General features: G+C 44.7%; 1 protein-coding gene across 1 annotated transcript in view; it reads left to right on the top strand.

Annotated features, from left to right (window-relative positions):
* The window catches only part of SAMD7 (sterile alpha motif domain containing 7), a 30,007-nt gene extending 26,413 nt beyond the window's left edge, over positions 1–3,594 (top strand). The window contains exon 7 of the mRNA XM_004618881.2: positions 3,400–3,594. Within this exon, the coding sequence (XP_004618938.2) occupies positions 3,400–3,594 (195 nt within the window). The remainder of the gene's footprint in view (positions 1–3,399) is intronic.
* The last annotated feature ends 14,466 nt before the right edge of the window (positions 3,595–18,060 follow it).

The raw sequence follows: 18,060 nt of genomic DNA, 5'->3' as shown, positions 1-18,060 counted from the left end.
GACTCTATGGGATGCTGGGGATTGAACCCTGGGTGGCTTCATGAAAGGCAAATGCCCCACCCACTGTACTATCTCCCCAGCTCCATTTGGAATACTTTTTGATACAAAAAAAGTTGCTCTATCTTTATAGAGTCCATTCCTCTTTTTCTAATGTTAATCTCTTCCATAAAGTGGCATATTTGCTAAAAATAAGAAATTAACAATATGGTTTTAAGTTAAACCAATTATTTTATGTTAGTGAGGACATTTTTTTGACATATTTCTTATAGTAGTGAGCATCAGTAACTTATGTGAATGAGACTCTTTTGACATACTTCATGTCACCATGTTTTCCCCCTCCCCCGATCAAATTTTCTTTATATTTATCACTTTGGATTTTTCAAACAATCCTCACCAAACTTAAGTCACACTTTTTTGGTGGGGGTAGGGTGTGGGGAAGGGAGGGTCCGAGAGGGCTCACCAGCAGTGTTGAGGAGGGCTGAGAGCCATGCCCAGCAGTCCTTAGCCAACCAGCCCGATGGCTCAGTGCTCAAGCATAGCAAGCAACGACTCTCAGGCCCATCAATGCTGGGGGCCTCCAGAGCTATGCCAGTGGTGCTCAGAGGATCATGTGGTATTGGGAATGAAATTCAGGGCCCACACATGAAAAGTATGTGCTTTGGACCTTTGACCTATAGCCCTACCCTGTCCTGGGTCATTCTTAATCTTTTCCTCACTAGCATGACTCCCTTATATAATCCTTTTTCCTTTGGGGGGTGGGGGATAAGGGTCCACATCCAGCTGTGCTCAGCGCTTCTTTCTGGCTCTACACTCAAGGATCACACCTAGTGGGCTTGGCGGGACCATAAGGGGTGCAAGAGATTGAACACAGATCTGCCGTATGCAAGGCAAGTCCCTATTCTATACAACTTTCTTTTTCTTTTTCTTTCTTTCTTTCTTTCTTTCTTTCTTTCTTTCTTTCTTTCTTTCTTTCTTTCTTTCTTTCTTCCTTTCTTCCTTCCTTTCTTTCTTTCTTTCCTTGTTTCCTTCTTTCTTTCTTTCTTTCTTTCTTTCTTTCTTTCTTTCTTTCTTTCTTTCTTTCTTTCTTTCTTTCTTTCTATTTCTTTCTTTCCTTCTTTCTTTCTTTCTTTCTTTCTTTCTTTCTTTCTTTCTTTCTTGAGGTGAGCAAGCAGATTGTATGCAACTCATGGTTCTTTTTTTTTTAAATTCTTTTATTAATTCACCATGTGGAAAGTTACAAAGCGTTCAGGTTAAAGTCTCAGTTATACAATGCTCAAACACCCATCCCTTCACCAGTGCATATATTCCACCACCAAGAATCAAGATATACCTCCCCCCTTCCCCCCACCTCCCCAGCCCCCCACCCCGCATGTGTAACTGGTAAATTTCACTTTACTTTCACTTTACTTTGATTACATTCAATATTTAAACAAAAAAAAAGTCACTATTATTGATTTGGAGTTTCTCCCCCCTAAAGTCGATCTGCTGAAAAGAAAGCATTTGGTAATTTGTTTTCCATTGCTGAGAATGAAGAGATATGAGGTCAGGAGGCCGCACTAGCAACAGCATGGTTTTGGATTTCTGTATTTTAGAATTTTGGTAACTAAGTCCAGAGAAATGTCTGCCAGGAATCGCAACATTGTAAGCTTGTACCTCTCAGCTACTTTATATTCCACATATGAGTGTGATCTTTCTATGTCTGTCTCTTTCTTTCTGACTCATTTCACTCAGCATGATACTTTCCATGTTGATCCACTTATATGCAAATTTCATGACTTCATGTTTTCTGACAGCTACGTAGTATTCCATTGTGTAAATATAGCAGAGTTTCTTTAGCCAATCATCTGTTTTCGGGCACTCTGGTTTTTTCCATATTGTGGCTATTGTAAACAGAGCGGCAATGAACATGGAAATGCAGATGTCATCTCTACTATACCTTTTTGCCTCTCCGGGATATATTCCCAGGAGTGGTATTGCTGGGTCAAATGGGAGCTCAATTTCTAACTTTTTGAGAATCGTCCATATTGTTTTCCAAAAGGGCTGTCATGGTTCTTTTCTTGCATATAGAACCTTACTAACTCAGGTTCCATTCCCAGAAATGCATATAATTATTTGAGCACTTCACAGTAATCCCTGAGCACAAAGTCAAGAGTAAGCTATCAGTTCCACCAGTTATGGCCCCCCCAAATAAATAAATAGGCAGTGATGGATATGGTAGTGATGGATATGGTGAGGAACTGTAAGGAGGGGTGTTGGGCAGAGGTCAGTCAGAGCTATACTCGATTGCCATGCAGAACAAGGGAATAAAACTCAGGGCTTTGAGCCAAAGCCTAGGCCTTTATGCAATTAAACAAGATGGTTAACATTTCTTCTGCTCCCATAGGATATTTGTAGGTGTCTCCTTGCAACCTCTACTGCGCCAGGCCCTTCTATCCACAGAACCAGACAGGACTGGAGTGGAAGCTGGGTGGCAGACATCCAGCTTTAAAGTCTTTTGGGTCAGAACCAAGGGGTCAGGTGATGCTCAGAATTAAGATTATGAGTGCTATACATCCCAGAAGAAAAATTGGGAGGACTCAGGAGTAGGATTGGTGAGGTATTTGTGGAGGGGGACTGGATATTGGTAGGACTCTTCTAAGACCCCTCGAAAGGGAAGAACTCAGTGAAATAGCCACTCACAGGTGCAGATGAAGTCCAGCAGAAGCAGGAAACAGAAAGGGAAAGTTGCTCCAGCTTGAGCTGCAGTGTTACTGCAGCTAATATTAAATTTCTGGAGAAACAAAGACCTGCGTCCCAGAGCAGCTGCCCACGGTGTGCAGAGGTGGCTTACTGGTTATAGCTTATTGATTATGGCTTAAAGACAGCAGAGGGGCCAGCGTTGGGCAAAGACTTCATCCTCTTGTCCTAGGGGAAAGAAAGACACCTCTATGGCCTAAATAAGGGACTGGTCCACCCCCAATGCAGACCCTGTTTGGCCTGTGAACATGAACCCTGCCTCAGTCCTCCACACATTGGAGCCCAAATTGCAAATTGCTTTGCCATGTCAATACCTAAGAGATTTATTATTTCTTTGTTTACCAACTGTAAAAACTTCACGCATTGCTCATTCTTTCCCATATATATATAATTATACATTCTTTCCCATGTATATTATACATACATAGGGGAAATTATTCACTTCATCTTTATCTGTCTCATGTCTATTTAACTATTAGATGCCCCCTCCAAAAATTAAAAAATGCCCCCTCCTGTCCACCACCACAGCCTAAAATCATGGTCCAAAACTCTTCTTCCGACAGAAACTGGCTCCATGTCCTGCCAAATTGTTGTCAGTCAGGCTAAGCACAATACACTGGGTTATTTAGGAATTCAGAGACTTAATGACTTTTTTCTTCAAAGGTATCTCAGCATGTGGAGAGTATGCTCTACAGGAAAAGTCGTTCACATCCTACCCATACAAAGCAAAAATTTGATCAAACAGTGGATTCATCCCCTCTTTTGGATTTTAATGCCTGGAGTGATACATTGGACCTACCTTGTTCCCAGGATATAATAGTTCCTAAAGGAACTGAGCAAGATAGTGTGAGAAATTAACCCCCATATCAGGAGCTCTTAACACTACTTTCCAAAGTGTCTAGAATACACTGCAGTGGGTGTGAGGGGTTTTAGGACCAGATGGAGGCTGAGGGGGTCATGTTAAAGAGACTTCCTGAAATAACCTTAGCACGAAGTGACTGGGGGTATGTCCTGGGAAGCAAATGCTGAATGAAGATCATTTGCAAATATCAAGAGAACTACAGTTGGAAATTTCTAGGAGGAAGTCAAAAGAAAATCAATTATGGAAAAAAAACCCAAACCACAGAGTTTCTTGCCCCCCATTCATTTCATATTCCCAACCCCATCAAATAAAGTGAAAAAGAGAACCCAGAGGAGGCAGGAGGAGGAAGAAGAGAAGTGAGGAAACATAAACTAGAGAAATAGAATTGATTCCTTCAGAACTCCGCCTTTCCCACTGCAAGTTTCCCTCCCGAAGGAGGCTAGAGAAAGACAGAATGTAAACACGAAAGTTTGGAGCCTGACTATTACTCAGCATTTTATTTCTGATATGAAATTGAATTATGAGTGAAAATAACTGGAGACTCATTATCTGCGGAGAAGGACAGGAAAAGTTGCAATACTCACTTCAGATTTTACCCAAGGGGTGGGAAGGAGTTATCTGTGCAGAACAGGTTTGCCTTGGCAAGGTGGCATGGGGAAGATTATGACTTTTTATTCCTGGCCTCTGAAGCAACTCTTTCAACTTGACATTCAACAGCAAGTGTCTGTAAGAATATGCAAGAAACTGATAAGTTTTCTCCAGGAGTGGACAAAGATGTGAGGGAGACTACTTAGAAATACTCTCTTGTATACTTCGCATTTTTCACTACAAAATGTATTTTTTTTATCTTGAAACTTTGTTTTAAAATAGGAAATTGTGGAGAGACTCAGGGTCCTTCTCTCTTGGAAGAAAGCATAAAACAGCACTGCCATAGACATGCTGCCAGACCCACGCCAGGCTTTCACCCTGAGGCCCCTCCCTGCCCCAGGGGACCCGGCCCTGGCAGCCAAAAACCTTCAGAGCTCAACTGCCGCCAGGCTCATGGCCACTCTCCACACACTTGGGCCGAGCCTCACCCATGAGTGAACTGTCTCCTGGACCCTGTGTTGGCATTGCAGTCACGCAACATGTCATACCTCACAACACTAATATTCCAAGAGTAGTGCACCACATTTGGTGGGGTTTAAAGTAGAAGGCAACCAATCTTAGAGGAAAGTATATGTATTTATATTATATAATAACTCACAAGGCTCAACCTTCAACAACATGTTAGTAACCTCTATAGAAGGGCTTAATGGCTCCTGGGTGAAATACAACAATATTCACATACTTTCCTCTAATGAAACTTTCTTGGATCACTTTCATTCATAACAAACAATACAAAATGAATTATTTCGGTTCTGCTTTGGGGTAGGGGTTGGGGTTTGGAATGGGAGCATCCCAAATGTGGTGATGGGAAGGTGTTGTGGTGGTGGGATTGTGTTCAAATATTAAATATAATCAAATATTGTGAACTACTTTATAAAAATAAAATTTTAAAAAAGGAAAAAATAGAAAATGTGAAAGGAAGCTTCTAAGGTCCCCCCAAAGATCCCTACTTCCTGGCATTCATGGTCTTATGTAATCCCCCTTATATTTCTATGACTCCATGGTACTTTTCAATGATGCGATTATGGAAATCATGATGTGTTGGCTATTGTACCCACGACGTGTCTCAGGCAGACACTCTCTCTCTGACTTTCCATTGCTCATTCTGGAAGAAGCCAACTTCTCCATGCAGCCCCATGGAGAAGACACAAGACTGAACTTGGTGATGGACCATCTGAGGCCTGTCAGCGACCTCATGGGGGACATTGTTGAGCCACAAGATGACAATCCAGCGCCTGTTCCTAGCTGAATGGCAGCCTCATGAGAAATGCTGAGCCAGGGGCCCCCAGCTAAGCTACCCCTAGATTCCTCTTCCCTAGAAACAGGAATGAGATACTAAACATGCATGTTTTTCCCTCCCCACCAGAAACCAAAATCATGTTCATTTAATTGACCTTTTATTTATTTATTTTTTTAATTTGGGGAAGGGGCAGAAGTGGGACACACCCTACTGGGCAGTCGGTCCTGTGAACTTTGAGGATGAGGTGCTGCCAACAGGCAGCCCCAGGCTCTGCCACTTGCCACTAGGATGGCCCAGTGCCATGGCGCCCCTGCCCTCCCAGGTTCAGCACAGCTGCAGCTTTTCTCAGACATCATCCCTGGGGCCAAACATGAGCAAATGCTGGGTGGGGTGAGTGGAGCATTGGTCTCTCTAACAGGGCAGGATCTCAGGCCTGCCCCATCCCGAGAAGGCTCCACTAATCTGGACTCAGAGACAGGGCTGAACAGATTCGACACAGCAGCAACTTCTCTTCATAGTTAATATTTTTAAGTGGGATTATATGGTTTAATCCATATGATGCCTTTTAAAATTCTTCATCTTGCTAAATGAGACCCTTGAATTTGTAACTTTTGATTTTCTTGAACAAATGTGTCTCAGTGTTATCTAGGGAAATGTTCAAATTTGCCACCATTGCATATACACTTACAAAATAAAGCACTAAACTTCACTTTGGATCCAAGCCTAAAATAAGAACCCAAAAACTCCAGCAAAGGAGTCTCTCCTAATTTTTAGTCCTCTTGTTTGAAAGAAAGGGGAATTGAAATTGTCCATCCATGGCTGGAGCAATAGTACAGCGGGTAGGGCGTTTGCCTTGCATGCAGCCAACCCGGTTTAGATTCCCAGCATCCCCTATGGTCCCCTGAGGACTTCCAGGAGTAATTCCTGAATGCAGAGTCAGGAGTAACAACTGTGCATTGCCAGGTGTGACCCAAAAAGCAAAAAAAATTTGTTCTTCCAATTCAAAATGAATAAATGACATCCCAAATGCTCAAAGATATGATTTTGGAGAGTGAAATTTTTACTCACATTTATAAACTCACATGCAGAAATTTGCAAACTCACATGCAGAAATGGTTTTTAGGACCAGAGATATATATCACCCAGTGGGATGGTGCATATGCTTTAAAGCAGAGAGCCTAGGTTCCATCTCCAACACCACATGGGCCCCTGGGAACTACCAGGAGCAATCCTCGAACCCAGAGACAAGAACAGGCCCTAAACACCAGCAGGTGTGGAAAGGAAGGCAAGGAGAGGGGAAAAAAGGAAGAGGGAAAAGAAGAAGAAGGGGGCTGGAGAAAAGGAGAACATTTTCTGCAAATGTTGAATTAGTTTTTAGTTGTCTTCATCTCCTTGTGAAACTGAAATAAAAGCAAAATCACCTCGTTCAAGGAAATGCCGTGCATGTGATGGTCACACAACATTGTGAATATATTCAATGCCAGAGAATTCAGACTGGTTAAAATCAGAAATTTTAAAGTTTGCTGTATGTATTTTACCACAACAAATATTTTTTAAAGAAATCTCAAATCACCAATTACAACTCTTTAGATCCTACTTTAATTCACTGAAAAAAAATCCTGAAGCAATGAAGGTATTTTGAACACAACTAAGGGTATTCAGTGCTATTTTAAAATTATCTTTTGATGAAAAAGATAGGTCAACAGGCTCAGACACATGCTTGGTATGCAGGAGTCATGGGTTCCATCTCTGGCACATCCCTGACACCTGAATACCTCCAAGACCTTCAAGAGTGACCCTGAGCACTGACCCAAGAATAGCCACTGAGCACAACCAGTTGCCCAAAACAAAACCAAAAAAATCAATCTTTTGATGATGTGCTAGTAGTACTGTGATTTTTTAAAATTGTGGTAAGAACATCACTGTATCACTGTTGTCCCACTATCATCAATTTGCTCGAGCAGGCACCAATTAATTATGTCTCCATTTGTCCCTGTCGCATTCAGGGTCAGGGTAATGAGGCCTATTATGGTTACTTTTTTTGGCATATTGAATATGCCAAGGGTAGCTTGCCAGGCTCTGCTGTACAAGATTCTTCATGGCCCTCTTCTGGGAGCTTTGTTGGCCATTGATGAGATTACATGTCGCTGGGGGCAGTTTGTGGGTGTGACTGCCAAGCTACTAGAAAACTGGTGATCTGGGTGGGGGAGGCCCAGTCCCGATCCAAGCAGGCTTAGAGATCTCAGCCATGGGTTCCTCTGCCAGTTCCTTCATGCATGAGGCTCATCCGAGCATGTGGAGAGTGGCCTTGAGCATAGCTGTGGCTGGATTCTGGAGGTTTTTGGTTGCCAGGCTCTGCTTGGGGTGGGGAGGGAAACTCAACCCACCCACTCAGAGGGGGCCCTGGTGAAGACAGCCTGGCTCAAGGGCAGGGTGGTAAGAACATATAACATAAAAATTTCCCTCTGAGTATTTTAAGTGTACAATATAAATGTCATTCGAAATAGGTACTATGTATTATCCCTTACAATTGTATACAGAAATAAGTAAAGAAGAAGAAATAATAAAAGTGATACATGTTGGGTCTGAGATTTGGTTTTATTTTATCTGAAACCTATTAAATGTAACCAGCTACTATTTTATGAAACTCTTGGGTGAGTAAGAGAAGACTTTGTTACTTATGACTCAGGAATCAGCCCAAACCTCAGAATATTCCTGGTGGTATCCTTTGCTCTCAAATGCCATATGGGCATCTAAATGATCCCAACAGGAACTTAGATTTCTCTGTAAGTCTTTGCTACAGAGGGAAAGGTAGGCCCATGGAATGACCATACCAGCAGAGGTTTCTTCACAGATGATGAACACTGTGTTCACAGAATGTACTTTTTAATTTTTAAATGTAGGAGTATTCTGTTATTTATTTAGCCATTGGTTGAACTGATTGAATTGGGCATCAGCTCCACATTACTTATTTTTATTATTTTTATTACTATTTTAGTGAATAACCGTGAGATACAGTTACAAAGCTTCACTGCTTGAGTTTCAGTCATACAATAATTGGACACCCAACCCTCCACCAGTGCACATCCTCCACCACCAATGTCCCCAGCATCCCCCCATTCCATCCCTCCCCTGCCTCTATGGCAGACAGTCTCCCCCATACTCTCTTTTGTATTGCTTGCTATGAATAGCATAAGATGTCGCATGGCTGCAAGAGCAGCTGAATGCTCCTGGAATTCTAAAATTTTAGATAATTTGGGTGTGGAGAAATCTCTGCAGCGAGCTGTTCAGTTTGGAGATTCTGAAAGTTGACAACTGGTGGGGTTTTTTGGGGGGCAGGTGGAGAGACAAGGCCTGCCCCTGTCTGAGGCTCCCCAGTGTAGTCGACCTGGCTTAAAGTCTGGAGGCCTCTCTGCATCGAGCTGCTCGGTTCAGAGATCCTTTTGTGTGTCTCTGGGTCATGGCCATTAAGGAGCTAAAGTAGCAGCTGAAGGAGTTTGTGGGCGTGACCTCCAGGGTCCCATGGGACAGGGGGATGAGAGAGATCGGCCCATCCCCTATCCCTTGCAGCCTGGAATTTGCTGTTACTGAGCCTGAGTACCTGCACTTCTCATTGGGTCCTAAAAGTTAGCGTTGCCAGGGGCTAAAAAGGGGGCAGGTGGTGGGATGATGCCTGCCCCCATCTGAGGCACCCCAGTGAAGTTGGCCTGGCTTAAAATCCAGGGGCATCTCTGCAGAAAGCTGCTCAGTTCAGAGATTATGTTGTGTGCCTTTGGATCATGGCCCTTGTTTCCATCTTTTCCAGAGAAATAAACTATTGGCATATGCCCTGCAAGGCGCGCCCACTCGCCAGTAGGGTGCAGCTCTGCTGGCCCTGACTGCGGCTTCTTTTTTTTTTGCTTTTCCGGGTCACACCTGGCAATGCACAGGGATTACTCCTGGCTCTGAACTCAGGAATCACTCCTGGCAGTGCTTGGGGGACCATATGGGATGGTGGGAATCAAACCCGGGTCAGCCGCATGCAAGGCAAACGCCCTACCCGCTGTACTATCACTCCAGCCCCATGACTGTGGCATTTGATCTCTTTTGAAATAAGGCCAGTAGATGAGCTTGTATAGCTGAGCTGGAGGTGGTGTGTGGATGTGGCTCCCACATGCCAAACTTTTGGTCATTTAATTTCTTGGTAAACTTGGCCCCAAGTTGTTGGGGTCCATCCAAAGGCACAATGGCAATTTGGGGGTATCAGGAAGCCTAAAGGCACCATGAGGCTGCTGATGCACTCACCCCACAGGCACAGGTTGATCTGCTGGTGGCTCCATAACCCCACAGAATGTACCTTATTGCAAGCCTGCCCCTTGTCCAGAGCTGAAATGTGAAGGACTGAGGAGAAAATATTATCTCACTTTTTCAGGTTACCATGTACATAAACAACCGTGAGTGGCCCTTGTGAAAAAAAAAAGGCAGGGCCAACTTTGTAGTGTTGGTCCACCCAGCATATCTGTAGGAACAAAAGAGGCCAAAGAAGAGTGTTTCCAAGTACCATGACTTGGATTTGATTTAAAAAATCCATTAAATGGCCGAAAAGATTGCACAATGGGTAAGACGCTTGCCTTGTACCAACACAAGTAAGATCCTTGGCATCACATATAGACCTCTGAGCATCTTCAGGAATGATCCCTGAGCACTGCCAGTTGTGCTCTCCAAAAGAAATATATTGGGGGTATGGTGCCACCAGCAGGTCAACCTGTACCTGCGGGGCGAGTGCATCAGCACCCTGATGGTGTCTTTAGACTTCCAGATACCCCAGAATTGCTGCTGTGCTTTTAGCCAGACCTCAACAACTTGGGGCCACGTTTATCAAAAAATTAAATGGCCAAAAGTTAGGTATGTGGGAGCCACACCCACAAACCACCTTTGGTTCAGCTATACAAGCTCATTTATCAGCCTTATTTCAGAGACCCATAGATAAAACTCGAAAGAGATCAAAAGCCGCAGTTAATCTCAGACCCACATATGGCTGAACAGACTAGGCTAAATCGGAGAGGGGCGGGTTGGCCTGTGCCCACCCAGCAGAGCCCCAGCAGCCTCTTGCTTCCATAATCCAAAATCTCTGCTATATCCCCAGCTTGACTCCACCATGTCAGGACGGACCTCAGCAAGACATAATCTGCTGAAAATTCGGGTATGCGGATTCTGTGACTGAAATCTCCAGAATTTCTCAGAGTCGGGATGGGCTACCTCCCCCCACTTCCCAATACACATGGAAGTACTGACAGTCACCCCCACGAGCCAACTCTAATGCCACCCTGTAAGCTCTACTGCCAGCTTCTGGGCCTTGCTTCAGAGACCCCTAAATAAATCTCAAAAGAGATCAAAAGCCACAGAAAAGCTCAGACCCATGCGTAGCTGAACAGACTGGGATAAATTGGAGGGGGGTGGGTTGGCCTGTGCCCACCAAGGAGAGCCCCGCGCAGCCACTTGCTTCCACAATTCAAAATTGCTGCCATACCCCCAGCCTGACTGCACTGTCTCAGGATGGACCTCATGAAAATATAATCTGCTGAAAATTTTGTAATGTGGATCTTACTGCACCAACAGCCCTGACCCAGAGACACACCAGCAAGTCCTGGACGACACCACAACACCACAGATCTCTCCAGGCCCCATACCGGGCCAATCTTACTGGGGCACCCCAGATGGAGCAAGCTTGCCCTCCCCACCTACTCTAGATGGAATCCCAGTGACCAAGAGCTTCCACAAGCAAGGCCCAGGTATGCGGGTTCCAGGACTGAATCTCCAGGCTGCATGGTGGCAGGGGACTCGGGTTTTCCCTCTCCAGGTCGCTGCCTACCCAGGAGAATGGCTGTCACACCCATAGTTTGCCTCCGGGCACCATCTTAGCACACTAACAGCCCTGGCCCAGCAACTCCCAATTGAATCCCAAAGTGTATTAGTGCCATATAGAGATGTCTCTGGAACCCAGCCATTTACAATCTAGAAATTTACATTTACAATTGCAGCCATGTGAGCTCTCTTGATACTCAAAATGAACAATGGAAAATAAATTACCTAGCATCTGCCCCTGGCAGGTAGGCTTGAATGGTGGTGGGAAATTTTGAGCAAAACATAATGCACAAAATTAGAGAGAGAGTATTGGGGAAATTGTCTGCCCGTAGAGTCAGGGTGAGGACTTGGATGTGCGTGGTGGAAAATGTGCACTGGTGGAGGGATGAGTGTTCCGTCATTGTATGGCTGAATCTCAAACATGAAAGCTTTGCAACTCTATCCTGTGGCGATACAATTTAAAAAAAAAGTAATGGATGTATGTTCATCGCAGCACTGTTTACAATAGCCAGAATCTTGAAAAAACCCGAATGCCCCAAAACGGATGACTGGTTGAGGAAACTTTGGTACATCTATACAATGGAATACTATGCAGCTGTTAGAAAAAAGGAAGTCAAGAATTTTGTAGTTAAGTGGATGGGCATGAAAAGTTTCATGCTGAGTGAAATGAGTCAGAAAGAGAGAGACAGACATAGAAAGACTGCACTCATCTATGGTATATAGAATATCAGAGTGGGAGACTAATACCCAAGAACCGTAGAAATAAGTACCAGGAGGTTGACCCCATGGCTTCGCGGCTGGCCTCACGTTCCGGGGAAAGGGCAACTCAGAGAAGCGATCACCAACTACATTGTAGTTGAAGGCCATGTGGGGGAAGGGAGTTGCGGGCTGAATGAGGGCTAGAGACTGAGCACAGCGGCCACTCAACACCTTTATTGCAAACCACAACAGCTAATTAGAGAGAGAGAACAGAAGGGAATGCCCTGCCACAGTGGCAGGGTGGGGTGGGGGGGAGATGGGAGTGGGGAGGGTGGGAGGGACGCCGGGTTTACGGGTGGTGGAGAATGGGCACTGGTGAAGGGATGGGTTCCCGAACTTTGTATGAGGGAAGTATAAGCACAAAAGTGTATAAATCTGTAACTGTACCCTCACGGTGATTCTCTAATTAAAAATAAATAAATTATAAAAAATAAAATAAAATAAATAAAAACCAAAAAAAAAAAAAAAGTAATGTGGAGTTCTTGTCCAATTCAATCAGCTTAATCAATGGCTGAACAAATAGCAGTATTCCTACATTATTAATGGATGTTTGATCATTGTGTGATTGTAACCCAAACATGAAAGCTTGTAACTCTCTCATGGTGATTCAATAAAATTAGAAAAATAATTAAAAACAAAGAAAAAAGAAATCTATTAGAGGACAGTATAGGTAAGTCAGTGGGAATATAGGCGAACAAGTTTGGCCCTGAGTTGGTACATGTGGCTGGATTTGTATATGTACATAAGGTTCACTATATTGCTTAGTATATTTGAAAATATGAAAATTCTTCATAGCAAAAGTTTTTTTTATTATTATTATTATTTTTTTTGCTTTTTGGGTCACACCCAGCGGTGCACAGGGGTCACTCCTGGCTCTGCACTAGCTCAGGAATTACCCCTTGCGGTGCTCAGGGGACCATATGGGATGCTGGGAATCGAACCCGGGTCGGCCGCATGCAAGGCAAACGCCCTACCGGCTGTGCCATCACTCCAGCCCCATAGCAAAAGTTTTTAAATGCTACTTACTAAGGCATAATCATATATCATTTATGTATACTCAAATTTTTCTTTAATAAAATAGAACATTCAAAAATAGGTATTTACTGCTTAAAATTAATGAGATGCATTTTATTCTTGCCATTGATACCAGTACAATATTTCACACAAATATAGGGTTTTTTTTTTCTTTCGCTTTTTGGGTCACACCTGGCGATGCACAGGGGTTACCCTTGGCTCATGCACTCAGGAATCACTTTTGGCGGTGCTCAGGGGACAATATGGGATGCTGGGAATTGAGCCCGGGTCGACCGCATGCAAGGCAAATGCTCTATCCGCTGTGCTATCTCTCCAGCCCCACAAATATAGTTCTTTCTAGGGTAAAAATATGTGCTGCTATTTTATTATAGTTATAACAAAGATCTGTTTTATAGTGAGTTGTAATAAATTTACTGTAATTGTCCAAGTTAACTCTGGAAAATTAATTTATCTTAATATCTGACAACACAAGATCCAGGGTCTTTAATATATCTGCTAAAAGTCACAAAATGTCATTGTTCAGCTGTGAGAAGTTACTTTCACCAGGAAGTTTAAACAGCACTGATGGCCAATTTGAAAAAGAGAATCTAAATACATTTAGACTCTGCACATTTTTAAAAACTGCATATACAAAAGATTTTACCACCACCACGTACTTCATCTCTTTCTCTTAAAAGCAATTTTATTTAGCAATCTAGAATTACAAAAAACAAAAACAAAAAACACCTTTACTAACTGAAAGTTAAACTGCGTTAAAGGGTTATTTCTTTAATTTTGCTAAGAAGTTATTTTCATAAAATTAAACAATGAAGGCAAGGGTCTAGAAAAACAATGTATTACATTCCAAAAAGAGTCTTACCACCTTTTGTCTTGGTCCATTTTGTCTACTATCACAAAATGTCATAGATTAGGTGGCCTATAAACAACAGAAACCTGTTTCTCCCGGTTCTGGAGGAGTGTGAGCTGAAATTAGAGAGCCACGTGGTCAGATTCCGATGTGGGTCTCTTCCAGGTTGAAGACTGCTGACTTCTCACTGTGTCTCACAAGGCAGAAAGCCAGAATAAGCTCTTATTCTCTTTCTGAACCACTGGCCCCACCTCATCACCTCTCCCCAAATCCAACCCCTTAATGCTATCATTGTGGATTAGAATTTCAACATGTGAATTTCAGAGGATACAAACTTTTAGTCCATAACAGCTTCATCAGTCCATTTACTAACTGTCCTCTTGCAACGTTCTTGGGTTCTTTGATATCTGAAAGTTAATTGGCAGTATTAAATGCCCTGCAGTGCTTTTTCTCTGGAAGGAATAAACAGGTATCTGCCCCCCTTTTTTTTTCCCACAATTGAACTCTTACAGTTGAATATAGAAAATAGTCAATTACATTTCACAAAGAATGAGAAGGTTACAGAAAAGATGATAAAACAGTTGTTATGAAAACCTAAAAATTCTACTTTTTAATAATGCTCCAAATCAACTCCCTTTTAAGAGTATGCTTTCAGAAAACTGCCGTTCCCCCCCGCCCCCACCCCACACACACACACCAGCTGAGGTAGAACTTGGGTAATGCTTTCCTCAGGGTATAAGGTGTCACAAAGAAGACACGTTTTCTATACCTGGCATTTCACTTACCAGCCCGGTCACTCAGGCTCTTGGCCCAGTTCGCGCCTCTCCTTCACTGAGGCTCACTGTCCTGCTCTCTCCTTCGTGCCTGCAGGTGCCTGAGGCATTGCTGTGTGCTAGGTTCTCTTCCAGGCACTTGGGCTACACTGGGTTAAAGGGCAACCCTGCCCATCTTCCAGGGCCTCGGAAAGGGCTGGGGTGCATGCAAAGTCCCCGTCCCCAACCGCACGGCCTCTTGGGCATTGCCAGCCCTTGAGGCCCCTGAGCACTGCTGGGTGTGGCCTTGGCGGTCCCCAGCACCACGGCCTGCCCTGGCATCCTCGGGGCTTGTAAACTCCCTTCCACCGGAGGTCACCCCTGACCAGCGGGGAGAGACTGCCGCGGGCAGGGAGCGAAAGGCGCAGAGCGGCGAGGAGCGCAGGCCGGGGACGCTGCGGGAAGGTGCGGGTGTCCGTGCCCGGCTCAGGCGGCCTGGCCGAGAGAACCTGCCCGGCCTGGACCACCCCGGCCTGCACCCGTGTTTCCCAGTCACCGGCCCACGCCACACCACTGGGGCCCGGAAGGCCTTCGCTCGGGGGGGGGGGGGGGCATCGGGGCCTCAACCTCCCTCCGTTGCAGCGTCGGGTGCGGGGCCGTGTGCCCGTGGGCGGAGGTGGCCGAGCCCCGGGCGCGCAGGCACCGTGAGCGCCCTCACCTCCTCCAGCCGCCGGCGCTGCTCCTTCTGCTCCTCGATGCGCTTCTGCCGCTCGGCCAGCAGCTGCCTCTTGTGCTCTCCCTCCAGCAAAGATCATGGATATTCATGAAGAGATAATGATGGTAACCCGGCATAAAGTCACTAACCTGGTGCCTGGCACACACGTCATTTGAAAGTTGCATCCTCGGGTATTATCACGTTTCTCTCAGAGTTTCGGGCATGCAGAGACGTTGGTGGGATGTTCTGCAACCTGAAACGGAGGCCCTCGCTGATTGCAGCCAGGGAGGCTAAACCTGGATGCGTCCATTTAGAAGCAATCTGCCTCACCCTTAGTGGCCACCCGATCAAGCAAGGGGATGGCTGCAGTCAATGAGGAGCATGACAGGGCTGGAGAGAACTGCACAATTACCTTCCTGTTGCCGGGCAGTTAGCTGAGCTTTCATCTGCCACCAGCTTCTCCAGGAGCCCAGCTTTCTAGCTGCCTAACTGCCTAGAGGCTGGACCCAGGGGCAGATGAAGGAGGCCTCTGAGAGCACTTGGGGTAAGGAGGCTGTAACAAGCATCTAAGCCCACAAGGGTCAGAATCTCCTCAGGACGTGCCATGCAGGCCAAGTGTGGCTGTGGCACAGCTTCTGGCACAGAGCACAGCAACGGCAGCAGGGAGAGAGTCTACACATACCAACCACACACACAAACACACACACCACACTGCACATACCCATCACATAGTGCACACACACACACACACACACACACACACACACACAGAGTGTATCTTCTTTCAAGAGATCAGCTGCCAGGGGGCCGGAGCAATGGCACAGCGGGTAGGGCGTTCGCCTTGCACGCGGCCAACCCGGGTTCGATCCTCAGCATCCCATATAGTCCCCCAAGCACCGCCAGGAGTAATTCCTGAGTGCAAAGCCAGGAGTAACCCCTGAGCATCGCTGGGTGTGACCCAAAAAGAAAAAAAATTTAAAAAAAAAAAGAGATCAGCTGCCAGCTTGTATGCTTCTGGGCCAGTGAACATGTTCTTCATCCCCATCCATGGCCCAGTCCTGCCACTCGATGTTTTTACAAAAAATGATTCTCACTGGGTCCCTGAATGCCATTTTAGAAATCAAGCCTGTGCCACTCATGAGTAACACTGGTTGTTGTGACCTGATTCCTAGAATGTATAAGTTATTTGCCTCCAAATCTATCCAGAGTCTGACCCAAAGTACCCCGGGAAGGAAGCTGTGAACAAGGAGGAGAACCATAAGAAGGAGAATCAAGGCAGATATAACCCAGTCTACTGTCTAGTTGCTCATAGCCATGGCAGTTAACGGATCATGGAAGATCACCCTAGGCACCGTTCCCAGGGGCACCTGGTAGACTATCAACCATGCCTTGTTTGTGTCTTCTCCCCTTCCCAGTCAATCCTCCTGGTAGAATCATATCACTAGTCTCCTAAATCCAGGTTTCATGCTCTCAATATTTTCCTAGACAACCAAACTCATCTCCAAAGAGTTTTGATCACTAAAAGAATCTCTGTATTCTTGGAAGTTTCACCCACCTGACTCTGGAGAGGGGCCATTTCTTTCCTTGCGACCACTTTGACAATGAATGTGCCTTCTTTTGTTCTGCCTCTATACGCTAAGTGTACCAACGCTAAATTCAGAGCATCTCACTTAGTATTCCCCATGACCTTGTATAATGGTGAAGCAATCATACTTTCATGTAAATTGTTCAATTCTCCTACAACGGTCATCTCACCCAGTCTTCCACTCATGGATCCAAGAGCCTGGGGAAGTTATACCAAGAACTGTGAGAAATAAGGCCATAAGTTCATTTTCCCCAAGGGCACAGACCTCTTCTGACCTAGGATGCACAACCTACAACTTGTACATAGCATATGGCGTTGAAACAACTTTCCTTCTGTGTTCATAAGACCTTCTGCTGTTTCTCTCTGACCTAACTGGGTCCATAAATTCTCTGAGTTAGCAACTCTAAATATTTATCTCATAATGTTGTAGACCACCTCAGTTAATTTAAAAGATGTGTTGCACAATAAAATAAAGATAAAATTTAGGTGTATGTTATGTCTCAAATTTTCTTCCTGGGGCTGGAGCGATAGTACAGCAGGTAGGGTGTTTGCCTTGCATGCAGTCGACCCGGGTTCGATTCCCAGCATACCATATGATCCCCCGAGCACCACCAGGAGTAATTTCTCAGTGCAGAGCCAGGAGTAACCCCTGAGCATAGCCGGGTGTGACTCAAAAAGCAAAAAGAAAAAATACTTCTTCCTAGGTTAGCTATGTTATCAGCTGCCTGAATTAGAAACTAGAAATTCATTCACCTGCTCTAACAACACTGAAAACACTAACAATGCCTTTAAAAGTGTATAAATGTCAATGCCTTTTTTGTGGGTCAGGCAGATGTTTTGCTAAACTATCAACCTGTTCCTTGACATTTTTACAACTAATCCAACCAGTTTTGTGAAGGAAGCATAATATTTGCTGCAGTTATTTCAAACGCAGGATGGATTTTGTTTGATAAGAGAATTCTGTTGCAGTTTTCTTTCAGCAATAGAAATGACAAGATTTTGTGGAAAGTATTGATATAATTTAATAAGCAACCATT

Source organism: Sorex araneus, chromosome 2 (genome assembly GCF_027595985.1).
Source record: "Sorex araneus isolate mSorAra2 chromosome 2, mSorAra2.pri, whole genome shotgun sequence".
Taxonomy (NCBI): Eukaryota; Metazoa; Chordata; class Mammalia; order Eulipotyphla; family Soricidae; genus Sorex; species Sorex araneus.
The sequence above is the reverse complement of the archived record's forward strand: the minus strand, read 5'-3'. Positions and strand labels throughout refer to the sequence as shown.